General features: G+C 44.6%; 1 protein-coding gene across 4 annotated transcripts; it reads left to right on the plus strand.

Annotated features, from left to right (window-relative positions):
• Nucleotides 1–541: 541 nt before the first annotated feature.
• On the plus strand, nt 542–13,395 carry EXTL2 (exostosin like glycosyltransferase 2). Of its 4 annotated transcripts, none has more exons than XM_066597218.1 (6): nt 542–939; nt 1,032–1,112; nt 2,828–2,880; nt 7,778–8,187; nt 9,315–9,385; nt 12,675–13,395. In XM_066597218.1, exons 3-6 carry the CDS (start codon nt 2,876–2,878, stop codon nt 13,164–13,166), a joined length of 978 nt encoding a protein of 325 aa, XP_066453315.1. In that variant the 5' UTR covers nt 542–939; nt 1,032–1,112; nt 2,828–2,875; the 3' UTR covers nt 13,167–13,395. The 4 variants fall into 4 exon arrangements, with proteins under 4 accessions (XP_066453315.1, XP_066453314.1, XP_066453313.1 ...); XM_066597216.1 differs by having other exon boundaries at nt 543–939; nt 7,775–8,187; XM_066597217.1 differs by lacking the exon at nt 1,032–1,112.
• The last annotated feature ends 509 nt before the right edge of the window (nt 13,396–13,904 follow it).

The raw sequence follows: 13,904 nt of genomic DNA on the forward strand, positions 1-13,904 counted from the left end.
ATGCTTTGATCGCTCCTGCAGTATGACGTAATGCTATAGCATTACGTCATACTGCTTTTTGACAGGCAGCCTATGAAGCCACCCCACGGGGACGGCTTGATAGGCAGTCTGCTAAGGCAGCCCTGGGGCCTTTCATTAGGCCCCCGGCTGCCATGACACATGCACGGCTCTCCCGATCTCACCGCGGGGGGGCCGCGCGGGACCCCCGAACATCGTTCGGGGGATTTAAATGCCGCTGTCAGAATTGACAGCGGCGTTTAAATGGTTAATAGCCGCGATCGGCCGCGCGGCCGCTCGCGGCTATTGCCCGCGGGTGTCAGCTGTTATAAACAGCTGATGCCCGCACTGTATGAAGAGAGGTTGCCACGCAACCTCTCTTCATACATACCCCGACGCTCCATGACGTACCAGGTACGTCATTGGTCGTTAAGGGGTTAATAATAGCTAGATCAGTATATATTTTTTTAAAGCATGAGGGGGGGGAGGGTTCTAATTCTTGCTATGGGGCCCCATGATCTGTAGTTACGCCCCTGCCGTGTCACTGAGGGCTTAGTAGGAATTAAACGCTTTCATATAAAAATTCCACAATGTTTGGAATAATAAGAACAACTTTTGGTAAAGTCTTGCAAAACATTTTCTTGTTCAGCTGTGTCAACACAGAAATGATGGCATGTGGTGGTATACAATGTCTGCAAGGCTTAGCTACATTGTGAACTCTGCCGCCACGTTGTGCACCAGAGTCGCAGAACAGACTGTAACCTGAGCTGAGTCCTAGCAAGGCATTCTGGGAAAGTGTGTAAGACAGGAAATCAGTGCAGAAACTTAGTTGCTTGTTTGAAAGTAGAGCTGAGATGTGAGGATTCATGTGGTTCTCCATGAAGAAGGACACTACCGATATGCTGCCGCCCCTCACGCTCTCTATACTACTTTTTGCATTGGGTAAGGATATCAAATGTGTATATTTTATTACATATCTAATATTACCCCGGGGTGAATACTGTAATGCTACACTGGTGCATCTCTCCCTACAGAAACATATCAGAGCTGCAAAACTGACAGGGTCCGGGCGTACGTCGCAGGGGACATGATCGATTGTGAATATAAATATCCCAGTAAGGGCTCATTCACACGACCGTATGCATAAAACGCTGCATGACGTACTTATTTGCGCCGCGCATTGTGCATGCGTAATTAGCACACGCAATATGCAGAGAATAGCATTTGCACTGAAGGGAATTTAAAGGGAACCTGACACCTCCCTACAGCACTATGAACAAAATGATGGTGCTGTTGGGGGAGGTAAGCTGGATGATGTATTTTTTTATGCTCACCTGCTCTCCTAAGCCCATGCTGTCACCCGCTGAAGTCGGCGAGCAGCAGGAATATTTGCACATTACTATGCATGTGCTCTCCCATTAGACTTGTATGAGAGAGCATGCGTATGGCAATGTGAAAAGATTTTTGTGTGGTGTACAGACTTCAGCAGGTAACAGCGCAGGATTGGGCTCTTCGTCATCTGCCCTAACAGCACCATAACTTTGCCTATGGTGCTGTAGGGAGGTGACGGGTTCCCTTTAAATGGTAAGTCACTGGCGACTTTACCCTAAGGCTTCTTTCGCATGGGTGACAGCGATATCGCGGTTTTGTGTTGCTACAAAGTTGCACAACTTTGTATTTCTCTTTTGCCTTGATTTTCGAGGGGGCTTGAAATATAAGCCCAACCCCAAAAATAAGCCATGGCTACATAAAAAAAAAAAAACATCACCTAAGAGGCGCTGTCCGCTCTTTCCTTCTGAAGCTCCGGCACACTTGTCTGTAGTCTTCTGTTAGCTCTTCCTGGTCAGGGGTTTCAGAACCAATCACTGCAGCGCTTGAACCAATCACAGCCATTTAATGCGATGGCTGTGATTGGTTCATCGAAAGCTGCAGTGATTGGATGAGCTGCAGCACTCAAGAACCAATCAGAGGCAGTGCTTTCTGGAGGCCGGGATTTTAAAACTCCTGACCAGGAAGCGCTGACAGAAGACTACTGATAAGTGTGCTGGAGCTGCGGAGGAGACATATTGCGAAGTGGACAGTGCCTCTTAGGTGATGTATTGTTTTTTTTAATGGAGCCAGGGCTTATTTTAAGGTTCAAACAGTAGGACTTCCTACTGTAAAAGGTGCACCGCACGAAAACCGCATTTTCATGCGACGCAACACAAGTAAAGGCTCAATAGGGAAACATGGGCTACAAAACATACAATTGTCAGTGGGACTTTCTAATGTTAAAAACGCGTCGCAAGTTGGTGCTTTGCAATTTTTGTGCGATGCGTTTTTAACATTAGAAAGTCCCATTGACAATTGCATGAAAAAAACGCAGCGATAACGCGGTAAAAAAAAAGAGCAAGAAAAACTCTCTCTCTGGGCGCCTGCACACGAGCGGAAATTCCGCGGCGGGATTTCCGCCCCTGGAAGCTGCCATAGGATTGTGTTAACAAACGCAATCCTATGCAGATGGCCGCGATTTGGCCGTGCAAAATCTCGCGCGGCAAACAAATCGCGGCATGCTCTATTTCTGTGCGGGGCGCAGGTGAGTGTCACGCTGCTCTCTGCAGACGCTCGGGTCCTGCTGCGAGAATTCTCGCAGCGGGATGCGACCCGGCCGTCTGCAGGCGGCCTCTCTCTCTCTCTCTATTGAGTACGCTAATACTCGAACGAGCATCAAGCTCGGCAGAGTATGTTCGCTCAGCTCTACTAAGCATGTAATATATGGTGGCTACTACACAGTAATATATCTCTATTAATGGAATTTACATTATAGGCATTTTCGGTTTGTCATTTCTAGTGAGGTCTCCATGAGATCGTCTCCAACAAGAGGAACTCTTACACGGAAATGAGGTACAATTTGGGTGTAGTACTGCGACCTCGCATTGCCATTGAACTCAATGGACCTACAGTATGCATTGTAGGTTGCTGGAACTATGAGGATGCAGTTGCAAAAAGCCCATTGACATTGGATTTTAGCTTCTGGCGTTGTGGTCATGGCAACCTGTGACGTCATAGAGTTCAATGGTAATGCTACAAAGGGATGTTTGGTCTCTCTACCAAAGTCACCTTGTAGCGCCAGTCTAAAGCGGATCTGTCAGTTCTATTGACAAGTCTGTTTTTAACAATTCTGTAACAATTCACCTTTTCACAGAACTTGGCATTGTGTCATTCCTCTATTATTCCTGCTGCAAATGAGAACTGTCACTCACAGACCTTCTGTACACGGAGGGTAGCTGCTTAGTATTATACTAGCACATAGATAAGGCTTGTATAGGGTACTAGTCATACAGATACCTGTAGGGCACCATGCAGGCTTACAGCTGATTAGTGTCAGCCATACTATTAGATCAGGCGGGCTGTCCTGCACCTTATGAGAAGCCGCACTGCTTCCTGCAAAAACAATAAAAGCAAGGTATTGGTTAATGTATTGGACAGAATATGCAATAGATTTGACCCCATTTTCTGTTATTTGACCTCCTGGAAATGCGTGAGCCCATTGTCAATGGGGTATGTTGGGCATTTATTCAGTTATCACCAGAAAGAACATCTGGGATAATATCTTTATCCTACTTTGCAAGAATGTATCTGATGGCATCACACCAAATGCATTGTTCAAATCCTTTATAGTGAGACACTTCTGCTTAGGACTTAGGCCTCCTTCACACAGGTGACAGCATCGCAGTGAGAAGATCGCGGCGATATAGCATCGCTGGTCTGTGCACTATCGCTGCGGTTTCTCACAGTGATTCTGCGATTTTGTAGCGTTACATGTGAGGATTTTCGGGGCATGGGGGGGGGGCTTGAAATATAAGCCCTACCCCGAAAATATGCCCTAGCTGCAAAAAAAAAAAGCATTCATCAACTTAGAAGCACTGTCCTGGGTTCTGCTGCAGCTTCCTCCCATTTCCTGGCACTCTTCTTCTTCATCTCTTCTTGCTGAGTATTGAAAAATCCCTGCCTCCTGGAAGCACTGGCTGTGATTGGCTGATGTTTAGCCAATCAGAGCCAGCGCTCGATGAATGGCTGTGATTGGTTCATCGAGCACTGGCTGTGATTGGCTAAGTGTCAGACAATCAGAGACAGCGCTTTCAGGAGGCGGGGATTTTTTAATCCCCAGCCAGAAGAGATGAAGGAAAATAGTGCTGGGGAGAAGATGCGGCCGGGCTGACAGCTCTTCTAAAGTGATTTATGTGTTTTTTTGTTTTTTTTTTCCTGCAGCAAGGGCTTAAGTTATGGTTTTGACAGTAGGATTTCCTACTGTCAAAGTTGCATCACACCGCACGAAAATTGCAGAAGGTTTCATAAGGAAACATGGGCTACAAAATCTCGTGTGTCGCGGGCATATCGCCAGACCCACAAGGCTTTTTGTGTTGGGATGTCACATGCTACAAAACATCACACGTGTGAAGTAACCCATAGGAAAGCATGGGCTTCACATACATGCGATTTGTAGCAAGGCGACAAAATCGTATGTCTTTGTCGCCAGTGTGCACTTTTCATGTCTGTGTACTGTCCGTGTATTCCCCCCTACAGCATACGGACCCTCAACAGCCTATGGTCCTATTTACACACATGATTTTTAACACAGACCGATAGTCCGTGTGGGGAAAAAAAAATTGCAGCATGTCCTGTTCTCATCTGTTTACAAGTAGCAAGCATACTCGTTAAGAGACAATACTCGAGCGAGTATCGTCCTTTTCCCGTACCTGCCTGCTTGTCAGAAAAGATTCAGGTGCCGGCAGGGGAGAGCGGGAGGGGGGATATCTCTCTCTTTCCCACCCCAGCCCAGCCCCCGCTCCCCCCTGCTCACTCCCGCAACCCACCGCTCACCCCCGATGGCACCCGAATCTTTTCTGACGAGCAGGCAGGTACTCGAAAAGGACGTTACTGGCTCGAGTATTGTCCCTTAACGAGTATGCTCGCTCATCTCTATTTACAAGAATGAGAATAGCCCATGCAGTGTCGGCCAACTGTGAGCATTGGAGAGCACGCAGATGGTGTCTTTGCGTCCACCAAATGGTTTTTGCGTTTAATTTCTATGGGCTCGTCTGTGTGGATAAGCCTTTAGTGTGATGACATGATTGCCCCATGAAGTGCATGATATTTCACTGTGCCTTTTGACCACCTGTAGCTCCTTTGTTATATGGGAGAATATTTGTAGTAATTCTGTTATAAACTGCTAGGTGTGATCAGAGCTTGTTAGAGGTTTAAGAAGTATTCCTGACAAATACCTACAGTGCCTTGCAAGACTATTCACCTCCTTGGTGATTTTCATGTTTTTGCATTACGACTGGGAATTAAAATGGTTTTTGGGTGGTTGTACTATAAGACATACACAACATTCCAAGCACTTTGAAGGTGCAAAATACTTTCTACTGTGACTCAAACAATAATCAGAATAAAAAAATGGAACTTTAAAGGGCCACGACAGTAATTTTTTTAATTCATTCATTATGCAACTCTCCCCCCAGTATATATAAGTCATCTAGTGTTACCTTTGTTAGTTATCCCTTTCGGTCTTAATTTCCTGGCCTCTTTTTCTCAGATACTGTAATCATGTGATTTCAATTCTTTTTTTTTTTTTAATTAATTAAATCTTTTTATTGAACTTTATCTCCATTTTCTGTTCTTTTCCACCATCACAACACAAAACATACCTTTACATAACATACAAATAGTCAACCTAGCACATTATGGCTCTGTTCTTCGCACAGCATGTCCTTTCAGATTCCATTTCTGTTGCTGCAGTCCTCAGTCAGTGTTCAGTTGTAACAGCCTCTCATTTATATCTTTGTAGCTGCAGTAGCCTCCATGACTTCCCATCTGCATCTCCCATTTAAACAATGTGATTTCAATTCTGACCAGCTCAAATCTACGTGGGGGTTATGGATTCATTTTCTAGTCTATTTCTTGGTCTGTGTGATGCAGTTACATAGATCTACCAAAGAGACTGTCTAGAAGTGGATACAGTATCTCCTGTCACAATTACTGATGATGACCACACAGCTCCTGTCACACCATTATAATAAAGGAGATCACAGCTTATCTTCCTAACTGTATGCTTATGGCCTTTAGCTTATTTGGATGAATATAGAAGGTAATGAGAATTTAACTGCCACCTCTCCTCGCAGGCAAAAATAATATAGCCTTAAAGGGGTTGTCCCGCGCCGAAACAGGTTTTTTTTTTTTTCAACCCCCCCCCCCCCCCCCATTCGGCGCGAGACAACCCCGATGCAGGGACTTAAAAAAAAAAATGCACAGCGCTTACCTGAATCCCCGCGCTCCGGTGACTTCTTACTTACCGGTTGAAGATGGCCGCCGGGATCTTCTCCCTCGGTGGACCGCAGGGCTTCTGTGCGGTCCATTGCCGATTCCAGCCTCCTGATTGGCTGGAATCAACACGTGACAGGGCGGAGCTACACGGAGCCGGCATCCTGCATGAGCGGCCCCATTGAGATAAGAAGAAGACCCGGACTGCGCAAGCGTGGCTAATTTGGCCATTAGACGCCGAAAATTAGTCGGCTCCATGGAAACGAGGACGCTAGCAACGGAGCAGGTAAGTGAAAAACTTCTTATAACTTCTGTATGGCTCATAATTAATGCACAATGTACATTACAAAGTGCATTAATATGGCAATACAGAAGTGTATAGACCCACTTGCTGCCGCGGGACAACCCCTTTAACTAATGCTGGGCTGATGCATCATTGGAAGTCATCGAAAGTGAAAGTAAAAAATCTCACCATCAAGATGGCGCCTGATAAGGGGGCTGCACAGCATGAAAGTGACTGGAATACACAGAGGAGACCTCTAGAATAGGACAGGCAATCAGGTTAGGGGGGCATAACGATTCATCCCTTGAAAGTCAGTAATGCCTTGTGCAGCCACCTTTTCTTGCAATTACAGATGCAAGTCTCTTGGGGTAGGTCTCCATTACCGTAGCACATATACACACTGGGATTTTTGCCTATTCTTCCAGGCAAAACTGCTCCAACTCCTTGACGTTAGATGGGTTGTGTTGGTCTCCAGAAGTCTTCACGTCCTGCCACAGATTCTCAATTGGATGGAGGTCTGGACTTTGATTAGACTATTCCAAGGTATTTCTATGTTTCACCTTAGACACATGCAGTGTAGTTTTAGCAGTAGGTTTAGCATCATCGTCCTGCTGGAAGGTCAACCTCCGTCCCAGTCTCAAATCTCTAGCAGATTAAACATAAGTTTTCCTTAAGAATTGCCCTGTATTTAGGTTGCCTGCACACGGACGGGTCAGACCCCGCATGCAGGATTCCCACAGCACATTTCGACCCGTTGACCCCAGCGTACCTCTCCGCCGTCTTCTTCTCTGCTGCGGATGTGCCGGCCAACGCGCTGGCGCACATGTGCAGTACAAAGAACGCCACGCTGTCGCTATGGCAATGATGCGGCTCCTGCAACCATTCTGCAATGATTGCAGAATGGCCGCGGGACGGACAGATTCCATTGACTTCAACAAAACAGAAAAGGCACCAAGGGGGTGAATATTTTTTCAAGGCACTTTTTACTTATACCACCTACATTAGCATACATCGGCCTTCCCATAGGCTCCAATTAGTAAGAAAATAAATGAAACTGTATACTGCAGAGTTTACTTTGCAGATGCCTCTGGCCTCTGTATAGGCAAGCAAAGCAGAATTTGGGTCAAACTTCTATAGGGTCCATGTATAAGTTTGGCATTCTTTAACTCAATTGTTTCCTGTTTACTTTAGCAGATTTTTGGGAAAAGTTTTGAGAATCAAGATGCTCCGTGTGTCCTGTGCTGTCCTCCTTCTTCTCCTCTTCCTACTTGGTGCTCTCGCTGCTTTGCTTCCCTCTGCACATGAAGACCTAATACTGGGCGTCCAACGACGAATATCTCGCGCCAGTCCATCACCCCAAGACTCCTTCACACTCATAATGCAAACCTATAACCGAACCGATTTGTTGCTTAAAATGCTGAACCATTACCAGGCCATGCCTCATCTTCACTCTGTGATTGTGGTATGGAATAACGTGGGGCAGGATCCACCCCAGGAAATGTGGGAGAGCTTAGGGCCCCATCCTGTGCCTGTCTACTTCAAGAAACAAACTGTGAATCTCATGAGGAACAGACTGCAAAACTTTCCAGAGATAGAAACCAAGGGTGAGTTACGTATAACCATTAGGCAAGAAACTCTACCATCAAGGCAATTGGCGTCTGCGGATAGAAGTTTAGTGTTGAAGAACATAGGATATAAGTGACAGTCATATTTCTAAGGCTTTGTTCATATTACTCTTCCATCATTGGGTCCATCTGGTTTCTGTCCTACATTTTACTCGAAAATGTTTTTATTAACTTTTTCCATAAGTAGGGTAAAACGTAGAGTATGAGGTCCTTGTAACTAGACCTCGATAACAAATGTAAGCTGAACATCAAATTTGGTGGCTTCATGAGTGATTTAAGGTTAGTTTTTTTAGATTCTCTGTCCTACATTTTAAAGGAATTCAGTAACGGAGACTCCGAATGGAGTCACAGTAATGTGAACAAGCCTTAAAGGGGTTTTCCATGCAAATACGATTGATGACCTATCCTTGGGATAGGTCATCAATAGTTGAATGGCTAGGGTCTGCTGGTCAATCAACTGATCGAGTACCCACTGTCATTGCCATAATATAGGTTATGGAGCGAAAGCAGATGGCTCCAGCCCTACGTAGGGGCCGGCACATACAGTGAGAGTTGCGTTTGCAATTACCAGCGCAGGCCACTACACAGGGGTCTGAGCCATCTGCTTCCACTCTGTACCCTTTGTATTGTGGTGCTGAAAGTGGGTGCCCAATCAGTGAGATCTATTTTATGTAATAACTAATTGATGTAATAAATGAATGAAAGGGGACATTGGTAGTGAAATTGGTGAAAATTTTCCAAAGCTGATAAAACATAATAGACGAAGCCTACATTATAGCATCACTTCTACTAGCTACAGTGCTGTTCTCTCCTCCAGTCTCACACTAATAGGAGAAAGGGGCTGTTGCAGCTCTTAAATGACAGGAAAGTTTTATACTACAACAAACTTTCCCAGCCAGCGCTAGCAATGGCTGCCACTCTGACATCAACTGGACCTAAAACAATCGGGTCACGATGACAGCACCCGAACCAAAACCTGTGGTCAGTTGCGATGTGGTTACACAAGTTATATGGGGTCTGAACATAAAATGAAAAGAGTTTCAGATGTTAAAAAAATTAAAATGCACCCCAAGTATTAAATGCTTGCCACTAATTGTGTTTCACAGCTGTACTGATGATGGATGATGACACGCTCATTAGTGCACATGACCTCTCCTTTGCCTTCTCTGTGTGGCAGGTAATTATGACTACTTTAATGACCTTGCACTCTGTGTATTATATAGTCTGTTATCCAATAGTAACCAGTGAGCAGATTGACACTGACCATATATACTGCCCAGATATGTTTTTTACTGGAAATCTGAGAAGCCGCCATTTATTTTAATAGCTCTTTGTTTAGAATGTAATCAGATTTTAGAATTTAGCGAGATTCCTGAGCAGCGCCACATGGCTTTAACCCTTTCCAATCCACTGTCTGACCTCTGAAGACATTATGATTTAAGGCTGTACAGCTCTGATGTTGGAAGACATCCGTTGGGGTTCTCTTACTGTATATTGCCAGCCTCTCTGCTGTCGGAGCCTATCCAACGTGTCACCTCATGCAGTACTGGCTTTAGCCAGCAGATAGCGCCGTTGTATAACAGCAGAAAAAGAGTAAGCCCCCTAGGAAAACCAGGATACAAATTGGATTCGAAAGGGTTAAGCTCCATACATCCGATGACTGAATGCTATGCATGACAAAGAAGTAACTGACAAAGGTTGATATTGATTGCTGCAAGCAAAAAGTCTGTCATATGAAGTATTCCAAAACATTATGCTGTATAGGTATAACATTATCAAAGCTTTAAGCCCCCCATGGGACAGAGTAAATGTAAGAGTTAATTGAATAATGTTTAGTAAAAAAAAAAACCCTTCCCAAAAAAGTGCATCCGGATATTGCTTTAGAATTGGTAACAAGTTAACATAGTTGTAACAACTCGCAGAAAAGATAATACATTATTTATATGGAACGTGCTTGACTTAAGAAAATCCCACCCATACAATGGCAGTATTGCTGCTTTTCTCATCCCCCTTTTCCCCCCAAAAACTAAAAAACTGGTAAAAGTTATTCAGTAAATTATTATGTATGACTTTTCCCACACAAAAAAAACAAGCATCCATATGAGTGCGTTGACAGAAAGTGCATACACAGTCCTTAAAGGATTGGTAACAAAATTCTGATCAGTGGAGGTCACCGATCAGACGTTTAGCACCTATCCTAAGGATAGGTCATAAAATCTGTCTTGGGAATACTCCTAAAGTCCCAAAACAGACCGGTCGTTATGGGGCTAAATACCTCTGAAAAGGTCACTTCATAAATATTCGGTATCTCTGAACATTTTTCGCTATGAGCCTTTTTTAATGTTACGCCACTCCTATTGCGGCTCATAGTGTTCACAGTAATGTTCTAATTTTTGATTGTCTATGCGTACTTCATGCTTCCTATGTTAAGGACTCTTTACAAATGTTATGACCTTTGGCTCAATATGAAGCTTAAAACTGCAAAAAAATATATTTCGGGCACTGTTCACATTTCTGCTTTTTTTTTCTGTTCTTTGGTTCGGTCATGGAACAGAAAAATGAAAGGAAAAACAAACAATAAAAACAGCATACTGGGTCCGTCATATATCAAAAACCAGCAGCGCCTGACGGAATCCATTAACCTGCTATTATAGGGTCGGGAAGGAATTCTACCCCCCCCCCCAAAATGGGGTAAATTGGTTTCTGCCTCATTGGGTTTTCTTTTGCCTTCCTCTGGATCAACGAGGGGTGGAAACAGGCTGAACTGGATGGGCATTTGTCATTCTTCAGCCTTGCATACTATTTTACTATGTAACCCCTTAGTGATGGCCAATACACCTTTTACTGACCTCACTCATGGGCTTTAACCCTTTCCAATCCAATGTCGGGCCTGCCCCGACATCATCATTTTCCTCCACAGCTCCAATGTCGGGGCAGGCCCGACACTGCAGTGCAGGAGTGCATCTGCATCCGATCGGCAGACACATCGGGTGCAGATACACTCCTGCACTGGTCCTCATCGAGGACCCCCTAGGAGAAGGCAGAAAGGGTTTTTAACCCTTTCTGCCTTCTCCTTTACACATTACATAGCGCTCAATTAGCGCTATGTAATGCATAGAGATTCCGGCCGGCCGGCGATCATGTGACCGCCGGTGTTACCTGACCCCCGGCGGTCACATGAACTCCGAGCCGGGAGCCTGCACTGTGGGACCTGCTTACCTGACTGGCGTCTTGCGCATTCTCCTTCTGTCTCCCAGCTCGGCGATCATGTGACCGCTAGGTGCCACCTGACCCCAGCGGTCACATGATCGCCGAGCCGGGAGGCAGAAGGAGAATGCGGAAGACGCCGGACAGGTAAGCAGGTCCCTCCACGGTGCAGTGAGCACCTGCACCCTCCTGAACTCTGTCAGTTCAGGAGGGTGCAGGGAAAATTGTATTTTTTCTCACCCATTCTCCCCAGCTCCAAATAAATTGGAGCTGGGGAGAATGGGTGAGAAAAAATAAATGGATTGGAAAGGGTTAAACCTGCAAGTAGGTCTTTTTAAGTCAGTGGCTTGGCTGACTACCGATAGTAAGGTCCTGTTCTAACTGCCAGAAGTGGAGACATTAAACCTCTTACATGCCAAAGTCAACAACAACTGCCGCAGGTAAGCGGATAACAGGGAGAAGGGACTCTTTCTGTCAGCCATCTGCACACTGCAATGCTATTGCAGGGATTCTCATGGCAGTCTGAAGCCTGACAAAGCCTCCATTTTTTTCATGTAAGCCAATTTTTTTCTCATTTCATATAAAAGTCTCTTCCTGACTTCAGTTCTAGCTTTTGGAATAATCCCCAGATCACCGACCCTTATGAAGTAATCGATCACTATAATATGTAATATTGTATCTGTCAAGGAAGACATCCAGGCCTCTCTTGTACTCGTTTAGTGAGTTCACCATCACCATGTCCTCAGGACATCGGACAGTACAGTACACAAATGGGAGCTCCGAGTGCTGTTGGATGCGAGTTGCTCCCAAAAATCCTGGTACAGCATTTGAAATAACGCGGCTCAGCCAATTCATAAATCCCGCCTCCACGATCTGATGGCTGTGATTGGTTCTTCGAGCACTGCTCATTGAATTGATGCAGTGTTCAAAGAGCAAATCACAGCCATCGCATTGGTTTATCGTGCGCTGCATTGATTGGCTGAGCATTGCTCGAAGAACCAATCACAGCCATTGCTTTGTGGAGGCAGGATTTATGAATCCTGTAACCAGGAAGTGATTTTCTGTGGGCAGCCGATGACTGCAGGAAAGCAGCGGGAGGGATGTGGACCGAGCCAGCTAGATAAGCATAATAAGACCTTGAAAATAAGACCTAGCGCCTCTTTTGGTGCAAAAAATAATACAAGTCAGGGTCCTATTTTCAGGGAAACACTGTAGTTATATTGGCAATACATAATTATTATCTGCTTTTTACTCTACAGCTATTCCCAAGTCAAATTGTGGGTTTTGTACCCAGGAAGCACGTTGCCTCGCCAACAGGAATATTCAGCTATGGTAGTTTTGAATTAGTGGCCCCAGACGCTGGACGTGGTGACAAGTATTCAATGATACTTATCGGTGCAGCATTTTTTCATAAAGGGTATCTGAGACTTTTCCAGGAATTGCCACACTCCGTCCATGAGATGATAGACCGGACACAGAATTGTGATGACATCACTATGAACTTCTTGGTGGCAAATCACACAGGAATGTCATCGGGTGTGCTGGTGAAGCCTATAGATATGCGGAATCTGGAGAAGGATGCTGGAAGTGGATACACGGGGATGTGGCACCGGGCAGAACATCTGCTGCAAAGGTCGTATTGCCTTAACAAGTTGACCAGTATTTATGGAAAGATGCCTTTGGTATATTCCAACATAATGATCTCACAATTTGGTTTTCCAAACTATGCCAATCACAAATCCAAGCCGTAGACTGTCATTATGCTGAACATTAAAAAAATGAATGGAAAGAATTTTTCTATCCTACATATAGCCTAATTGCAAAAGGCACTGATGGTTTGTGTGAGGACAGACTTTATGGAGTGAAGATTAGCTTTGGAAGACTTTTTTACATAAGTAGTGATTAAATTTATGCGTTTTCAGGATAAACTAGAAAAACAAAAATAACTTGATGGATATTTTTAATAAAATAATAATGGTACATCTTGCTGTTCTGTTTATTTTAATGAAGTTATATCACAGATTGATTTTACTTGGGGGTGTTCCAAGGTTAGTGATGTCGGGAAGTGTATCCTACCCTACCCAACTCGAGTCATAGCCAAGCCAGAAACCTACTACACACTGATGAGGGGCAAAAACCCCGAAAACTGCTGTCTGTGTATAGATTCTGGCTTGGTTTTCGATTCCCAGTCATTGTTATAAGACTTGTACAAAGAGTCTAACATTGACTTGCAGAAATGCTGCCCTCCAATAGGTGGCGCTGCAGAGGTATTGTTCCATCTTCCTTATTTCCAGTGGTTAGTAATAGTATGTAGTAGTTCAGCAGTCTATACCTAATAGCTCTATATGTTGCTCCTGCGTGGTTAGAAGTTTATATCTAATATCAACGGAGTTCTAAGATGCTATAGTGGTTAAAGACATTCTCTGGGACAAAAAATAATCTATGGATAGGCAATGGTGGAAAATGGAAAAAAAAAGTCATGCTTCAGT

Source organism: Eleutherodactylus coqui, chromosome 3 (genome assembly GCF_035609145.1).
Source record: "Eleutherodactylus coqui strain aEleCoq1 chromosome 3, aEleCoq1.hap1, whole genome shotgun sequence".
NCBI lineage: Eukaryota > Metazoa > Chordata > Amphibia > Anura > Eleutherodactylidae > Eleutherodactylus > Eleutherodactylus coqui.